Source organism: Limulus polyphemus, unplaced genomic scaffold (genome assembly GCF_000517525.1).
Source record: "Limulus polyphemus unplaced genomic scaffold, Limulus_polyphemus-2.1.2 Scaffold6029, whole genome shotgun sequence".
NCBI classification, from domain to species: domain Eukaryota; kingdom Metazoa; phylum Arthropoda; class Merostomata; order Xiphosura; family Limulidae; genus Limulus; species Limulus polyphemus.
Window position 1 is genome coordinate 38716 of NW_013671639.1, and position 8899 is coordinate 47614.

The 8899-nt window shown below is 36.1% G+C and overlaps 1 protein-coding gene across 1 annotated transcript in view; it reads left to right on the forward strand.

Moving 5' to 3' along the window:
- LOC106473268 (kynureninase-like) overlaps window positions 1-8899 on the forward strand; it is a 29673-nt gene that overhangs the window by 16362 nt on the left and 4412 nt on the right. The window contains exons 5-10 of the mRNA XM_022401735.1: window positions 1881-1942; window positions 2987-3058; window positions 4204-4278; window positions 4746-4892; window positions 6789-6943; window positions 7164-7387. Coding sequence (XP_022257443.1) covers window positions 1881-1942; window positions 2987-3058; window positions 4204-4278; window positions 4746-4892; window positions 6789-6943; window positions 7164-7387 — 735 coding nt within the window. The remainder of the gene's footprint in view (window positions 1-1880; window positions 1943-2986; window positions 3059-4203; window positions 4279-4745; window positions 4893-6788; window positions 6944-7163; window positions 7388-8899) is intronic.

Genomic DNA, 8899 nt, shown 5'->3' on the forward strand with positions numbered 1-8899 from the left:
TAATTAATGACTGGAATACCACAGGATCTGGACGGGATTAATTCCATTAATTAATGACTGGGATACCACAGGATCTGGACGGGATTAATTCCATTAATTAATGATTGGAATACCACAGGATCTGGACGGGATTAATTCCCTAAAATAAGGAAATCCATGTCTCAAGTTTCTTCTCCTCCCAACCTTTGTATACATGATCTTGTCACGTATGCTGTAACTATGCTGGTTAAAAGTCCTGAACCTTTTGTAACAGTTCAGTTGCAGTTTGATGATTCGCAAAATTGGGGGCGCCTAAATATGTCCCCTGGGAGGGATAATTTTTTAGGACTTTCTGAGACAAAGATCTCCTTTCTATAGTGCTCTATTGTATAGTGATTTCCCGTTCAGAATGGTATCCGCAAACAAGTGAAGCAATGAAGGTACTGAACACGATATACAACTAAAGCAATTTTTGTTTAGTTAAAAAAACAAAAAAAAACAAAGTAGATGAGTAGTTGACTGCTATTCCCAGACTGAGAGAGCATAACATTATATACAAAATAAACACAACTTGCGTCACTGTTGGTTATTACAATAAAAAATAAGGACGCCACCTCAAGGTATCACCTGACATTCCAGCGGAAAATGTATCTTTCATCTTTAAGATAACGTGTTCTAATATACAACAATCTTTCACCCGAAAAAGTGCGTGTGATACCCAAAACAGTAGGTAACTAAAGGCTGAGTAATTTAGTCACCTTTTATAAACAAAATTGTACTGTTGAAATGTACACACACACAGAGCTAGACACGTGAATGTACAGAAAGTTTGAATACCACATATCGTCGCATATCGATAGTCCCACACATGCGAAACACTTGCACATTCAGACATGAAAAACACCAAAATCTTTAGCAAAGGCAATAATGATAGCAAATATAAAAGTAAACCCTTTATCATAGGTGTTTCTTGTCACAAACAAGTTATTATGGACTTTGAACGAGACCTATTTACGGGTCTATATCTATTTATTACACTGATCAATATCTATGACATTGCGCAAATATTTTGCGCATGCGTGTAAGCAATTAAAAACACGAGGTCAGCATTCCTTAAAACCAACGAAAAATACTTGACGTCCTTTCGATTGAATTGCGACAAAATTTAGCAAAAATCACACGTGTATTTTACTTCTTATTGTCTAAACACTTGCAAATAAATGAAACACCGTGCGACACATTGTGACAAAGTATAAATCCTGACTGATATATGGGTCCGTGACCTCATTTTGACATCTAACGTATTCAACACGAAAGGTCATAGCGATATTTATGACGAAATGTGTTTATCCTGGCAAAATGCCAAGATTCTCTTAATTTTATGTAAATAAGTGGTTCAATGTTTCATCTTGTTCGTTTTGGACCAGTGCAATTAAATTATTAGAAATACCAAACATTGTTTCATTCAGATGGTAAGATAGGTTGCGTGATGAAACTAGTGACGTCATGCTGCTGTCCAGATGTCTCGCCCTCATATGCACATCTAAGTTAATCCATCGTGATCTCGTTTGTTGTTGACATCTCATCGTTACTGATTCCACCTTTTACACCACCTGGCGGTTTGGAAGCTTCAGTACAAGTGGAACTTTTCATACTCTCGAACCTGTGAACGTTGTAGTAGTTGTCATCAAAGGAAATGTACGGGGGGGGGGGGGGATGTTAGCATTTCAAAACTCTCTATTGATTTAAACTTGGGGTTATTATGACATAGTTATTTATTTACAATTACTTGTAAATCTTGCTTACGAAGAAAAAAATCTTAATAAATATTATCTGAAGTTTTCAGCTAACAAAAAGAATGTGTAGTTTGTCTCTTGTGACTAATCTTCTTCTTGTTGAAGGTGCCAAACCAGAAGAAATAGCCGTCATGAACGGATTGAGTGTTAATCTACATATCTTATTGGTGAGAGTCATTGTTGATAAATATTTGAATAACATTAATATTTGGAGATAAAACCGTAGAGCTTAACAACTGTAGACTGATCTTTTTTATTTATTTTTCTAGAGGGAAGCTTTCAAAGTCTGAAGGATTTTTATAAAATCTTCCAAAAACAAATTATTAACTTGTCTGTTAGATAACCCCCACACCAAAGTATTAGCTAGTCTGTTAGATAACCCCCAAACCAAAGTATTAGCTAGTCTGTTAGATAACCCACAAACCAAAGTATTAGCTTGTCTGTTAGATAACCCCCAAACCAAAGTATTAGCTAGTCTGTGACTAGCTAATACTTTGGTTTGGAGGTTATCTAACAGACTAGCTAATACTTTGGTTTGGGGGTTATCTAACAGACTAGCTAATACTTTGGTTTGGAGGTTATCTCTGTTAGATAACCCCCAAACCAAAGCACATTATGTAGCTTTGTGCTTTACTACAAAAGGCCTTAAAACGTGTCACATTGAGCTCATAGATTAGTTATTTGTCAGTGGATTTCAGTTATATTTAAATAAATGTTATAGCATTGTTTGTTCTCTGAAGTACATTCATACAAGAAATGTAACCGCAGATTTTTGTGAATTTAAGACTATTTTTTAACCTTGTTTAACTACAAAGCTGAAAACAAACTGTGTGTGTGTGTGAATAAAGAAGGTTAGGCTTAGAATTATAGCATGTTTGTGTGTGTGTGTGTATGTGTGGATAAAGAAGGTTAGGCTTAGAATTATACCATGGAGGGTGTTTGTTTTTTTAAATCTTATTTTGCGAGAGACCTTTTATTATGTTGGACAACCTTTAAACACACACAGAGCTTTTACTTATTAACAGTAAAATGATTTGAAACTGAATGGTTATGATAAATTTAGCACTGACCTATGGGGAATGTTATCGATAATGAACCTATTAATAAACATTACACAAGGCTATATCCTAACCCTAATAATAACAATATTATTCAAATATATAATTTTACTGTAATTATTTTTAAATAAAATAATTATGGCAATTTTTCAGACATCGTTTTATAAACCGACCCCTGACAGACATAAGATCGTTATCGAAGAATATGCATTTCCTTCAGACATGGTAAGGATCGTCAAAATATCATGCTTAGAACTTTTCTCTCTAAAATTTATTTAAAACTTACCTTTATTCAGGATGTTACATGCTAGTAACAATTACATTTAACTACTTCAGATCCTACACACACAGAGAGGGAGTTTGTAAGTCGTTCAGTAACATCCTAACGGTAAATGTCACGATTTTTATTGTTGATATTGCAATAGGGCAGTCAACATTGTATTTTTAATAAGGTACAGTCAACATTACATTTTTTACGATATGGATCGTGAGTATTTTTCAATTATTAATCATTTTGAAATATATTGGAGCCGAAAGAATTAAATAATTTTAAGTCTTATAAAAACTATTGTATTGAGTCAACTTTTTTTAAAATCTGATAATGTTTCTTCTTGTTCTCCAACTTTCACAAATTTAATTTCTGCTCGAGTTAGTTCTTTTTAACGTAAATGGTGGAATAATGAAGAAAATAAAACAGCAGACGTTAATCCATACATAGAAACAAAAAGTAATTAAAATTATCCGCTCTAGGGTAGTAATTAGGGCAATATAACGCACGTGAAGTTAAAGTAGAGCATGGTAAGAGGCGTACTCGTAAACAGTTAATAACATTTTTGTTTTGAGAGACAGGTAATCGGAATTGGTCGCTGTTGGCTCAATGTGGCTTTATGGTTAGCGCGCCTAAACTGTGAATCCAAGGATTCATGGTTCTTATCTAAGTTCTGTAAAAATGCATTCTGCACATTTGGGTCGTGGATGTGCTATAAGAGTAACAGTCAATTCCCACTGTTCAATAGGAATGGACCAAAAGAGGGCGTTGTTGACGAACTACCCTTCTTCGTGCTAGTTTACAATTAAGGAGGCCCATATTTGTAGTTTCAATCTTAAATCCAAGATTCGAGTCCCGTTGCCACAGGCAAGAGTAGGTTAAGAATTGCCAGTTCGTGCTGTTGGTTAGCTGCCGACCCGCTAGTCTATCAGCTCAAAATTTTGTGCGAAAACTTTATAAACTATCAAATCAAACTTAAGATGTGCTATTCAGAATCTTGGTAATATAATATTTTTAGCGAAAAGTGAAATTCTGATGTAAAATTACGTAATGACATGAACATCCTTCTTCTCTAAAAAAGTTTTTTTTTTGTTATTTTCAGTATGCTGTGAAGTCGCAAATTTCGTTGCACAAATACTCTGTTGACGAGAGTTTAATTACTGTCCACCCAAGAGAAGTAAGGACATTTTTAAACCTACATTAATTCGGTTCGCTCAAGTTTAATGGATGTTAAGCGATAAGATAATATCTAGGATATGGATATTAAGTTTCTAACCCTTAACTTGCACTTAAGCCTAATTGAAGTCAACCTAGAATACAAGATAACCAATCCTAATGATAAACGTTAAGTAAAAAAAAGTAAAAAGTTTTGAATTAAGCGTTTTGAAATCTTTGGGTTAACGTTTCTTATGACGCCCCCCTAACAAATGTAAATAAAATCTGTTACCTAAAAATATTGATTCAAGTTTTTGTTTTAACATCTAATAATGTTAATCCATACCTAGAAACAAAAATAAAATTCTCTGTTCCAGGGAAGTAGTTAGGCTAATAAAACGCGTATATTTAAGCAGAGTGTGGTAAAAGGCTTACTCATACACAGTGTTAAAAGCTCGTAACGGGTATTGAATGATGCATTTTCCTCAGGGTGAGAATCTTCTAAAACAAGAGGACATCCTCTCCGTCATCGAGGATCATGGTGAATCTATTGCTCTTATCCTGCTACCAGGAATCCAGTATTATACAGGACAGTTAATTGACACCGAGAACCTAGTCCGTGCTGGCCATCAGAAGGTATGACTTTACCTGATAATTGTAGTAACAGAATTAGCATACAATATAATATAAACTTTTCAGACTTTAAAATATAAAATCATGTACACGGAACAATAGTGAATGTTAGGCTTAGCAAAAAAAAAACCAGACAATTTCGTTTTCCATTTTTTAAATATAGATTTACTTGATCACTTGCCTTGTTCAGGCAAGAAATATGACAGGAACACCTGTTACCCCTCTTCTGTTACAGAAATTTTAAGCAAAGTTGATTTTACTGGATTCGGAGTTCTCGTAAACTAAACCTACTCGAAAATAATGGACGACGTTTTGGCTTCTGTGATGAGGGAAGTAAACGACGTATGATAATCTTTGTAATCATAAACCGTGATCGCTAATGAAGGCCTTAATTAACATTGAAACCTAATCGTCGTCGTCGTACACTCCAGACACGTGCAGTAAAGTAAACTTCAAATACTGTTTTCTTTTAATGTGATCGTGAAAACGTGAAGAAATGTTTTGTAGATTTAAGAAGTTACAATCAACACACTATCTTGTAGAATATGATCCGTGAGGCCTAACGGAAACCTTCCATATAGATAAACACATTTTAAACAATTGGATATCAAACTCTGGACTACACCTGAATATCGATTAAGATTGATTAATCGTGAAATCACTTGGGCAAACGATAAATTAATGCTCAATTTCTGCCGGATCTCAGATCCGGTACCTATTTGGATTTAAATTTGTAAAGACGGAAACACTAAATTCTATCCTCAATAAAGTTTAAACTGCTATTTTCCAAAACTCAATTTTTACGTTAACAAAAATCCTGTATTTCATTTATTTATTTTTGTTTTAGAAATTAAATACTAAGACAAGTTATAACAAACCCACCAATCACGTCCTAAACGTTTTCTTGAATAACGTAGACAACATAAACATTTATTGTTTTAATACGATAAAAATAAAGCTCTTAAGAATTTCGTCCCACTAAGTTTTTATTAAGTTTCCAAATGGTAAAAGAATTTAGAGACTGTTGTGAACCTAGCTTAGATTTCTAGTATACAGACCAAAAAAAATAAAAAATCAGGATTGAAAGATATACTCTCTCTCATACACTCTCACACACACACACACACACACACACACACCTTGTTGCCCTCTTTCCATACTTCGTAGACCTGGTGGTTAGGGCGCTTGACTCGCAATCTGAATCCCCGTCACCAAACATGCTCGCCCTTTCAGCCGTGGGGTCATTTTGTGACGATCAATCTCACTATTCGTTGGTAAAAGAGTTGGCGGTGGGTGGTGTTGATTAGATGTCTTCCAGCTAGTCTATCACTGCTAAATTAGGGATGGCTAGTGCAAATAGCCCTCGAGTAGATTTCCAAACCAAATCATACATTGCACGAGCTAGGCATGATAAGAGGTTATCAAAAGGTCCAAGGCTCGTGCCGCGATTTACCACTGAACATCATTGGGGTGTTATAAGCGTGACGGTCAATCTCGTAATTCAATTAAGAGCAGGTGCAGCTATCTGGTTCCCCTTCCTTTTGTTCAGTAGTTAGAGTTAGTTACGCCTGAATCGTAGAGGTCTCTGATATTGCGATGTAATATTCTTTGTGATGTCTCGGTATCTAAACGGTGAATGAACGTTCAATATTAATATGTGAAACACTCCGTTTTACTTGTGACGTTACCCCACAAACAAACTTTTTGTTTGCATCGCCATTGTTAGGGAGAAATATACATATTATTTCTACGTCGTTATATTTTAATGTTGGTAAACCAAAACCTTAATTATTTATTGTTCTGGTTCTGCGTGTTATTGTAATGTATTATTATTATTATCTTCATTCTTTTTCCGTCTTGCGAGATCCCATAATTCATAGTTTTTGGGTGTATTTTTAGGGTTGCCTAGTTGCTGTTGATTTGGCCCACGCTGTAGGGAACGTTCGGTTGGAACTTCACAGATGGGGAGTAGATTTTGCCATGTGGTGTACTTACAAGGTAAGGTTACTTGTTGTTTTACCACTGATCTCAATGTTATTAGATTATGTGCATAAGTATGGAAACTTCAAATATATGATTTTAATGTGTTGTGTATATTATTTTTAAATGATTTTGAATATGAAAATCACCAATTCACGTGAAAACCATAGCCGATATAAAGTGCCGGTGGTACGGAGTGTATCAGAACTACATGTTGATATTGTTCGGCTTTTCATAGATAGTATGATATCATCGAGAATTTATGGAAAGGTATGTAACAGCCCTTTCTGACAGAAAATATTCATACATTCAAATCTTAAATACGGGGATATTCTTTGTACTTAATGACATTGGGGAACAAAGGAATAAGTATCAACTTGGGGTACCAGGACTACACGAAGAGAAACCTGCAACAAGCACCACAGCCGTGGTAAGCAAAGAGCAAATGTCTTGTAAGAACACAAAGGCCAGTGGCAACATAATGAAGACGGAACTCCGTCCAAACGATGCTAACCAGGGTATAGGTTCACCAAGATCAAGCAACCTGTTATACTTTAACCATCGCATACCTTCAGCAGCTGGAGAATGAAACTGGTGTTCATACTATTCCATACATCGTTCTCGTATACTATATGGAATTGTTAAGAATGCAGAGAAGTTTGGAATGCTTTAGACACGTCAGTCTTAAGACAGAGCCTTATGCAAAGAAAACTATGACAGGGCTATTGTCAAGATGCATAGTTGTCAGATAGAGCATGACCGCACGTGACACTGTGAACTGTAATCACGTGATGAGGCTCCAAAATCATTTTGATATAACGCACCCAACCTCTGTGCATTCTTCTACATTAGGTGATGTTTTTTTATGAAATAAGCCTTAAGGCCTTTAACACTAAAAACCGGGTTTCGATACCATTAGCAGGAACAGGGCAGGTAACCCATTGTGTAGTTTTGTGCTTTACAATAAACAAACGGAGAATCCATGAACTGAATTGATAACTTCGTAACTTCACGTTGAAAATGTTAACATTTGAAAGTGAAATACGACGTAGTGCTTTAATTAGTTTTGGATGGCAGAAACAAGCATAGCCAGTTTAGTGTATACATTTTTACAGTGAAAGATTCGTGTTTACAGTAAGTACAAACTTTAGGTTGTTGTGCTTCCAGTAAAAATATAAACTTTGTAAGAAGTGTTTCAACAGGGTAAGACGGATCTGAAGGGTTCATTTTTACACTGTCCGATTGGGAAGAATATGGAAGATAAACAGTGCTTTCAAACCTCTAGCTGAAAGTTGTTTGTTTAAACTTAGATGATGCCGACTTGTTGTCTCTTTTGTAGTCAGTAGTTCTGAATCGGATATGATACAATGCTACCTAATCTGTGCACTAACAAACTTCTTTCAGTGGGACTCCACAACTAGGGGTTGAGGGAAACCTGAGTTTTGGCCAGTGATAAACCCCTGTAGTGTCTACATATACAGTGGGACTTCACAACTAGGGGTTGAGGGAAACCTGAGTTTTGGCCAGTGATAAACCCCTGTAATGTCTACATATACAGTGGGACTCCACAACTAGGGGTTGAGGGAAACCTGAGTTTTGGCCAGTGATAAACCCCTATAGTGTCTACATATACAGTGGGACTTCACAACTAGGGGTTGAGGGAAATCTGAGTTGTGGCCAGTGATAAACCCCTGTAATGTCTACATATACAGTGGGATTTCACAACTAGGGGTTGAGGGAAACCTGAGTTTTGGCCAGTGGTAAACCCCTATAGTGTCTACATATACAGTGGGACTTCACAACTAGGGGTTGAGGGAAATCTTAGTTGTGGCCAGTGATAAACCCCTGTAATGTCTACATATACAGTGGGATTTCACAACTAGGGGTTGAGGGAAACCTGAGTTTTGGCCAGTGGTAAACCCCTGTAGTGTCTACATATACAGTGGGACTCCACAATTAGGGGTTGAGGGAAACCTGAGTTTTGGCCAGTGGTAAACCCCTGTAGTGTCTACATATACAGTGGGACTCCA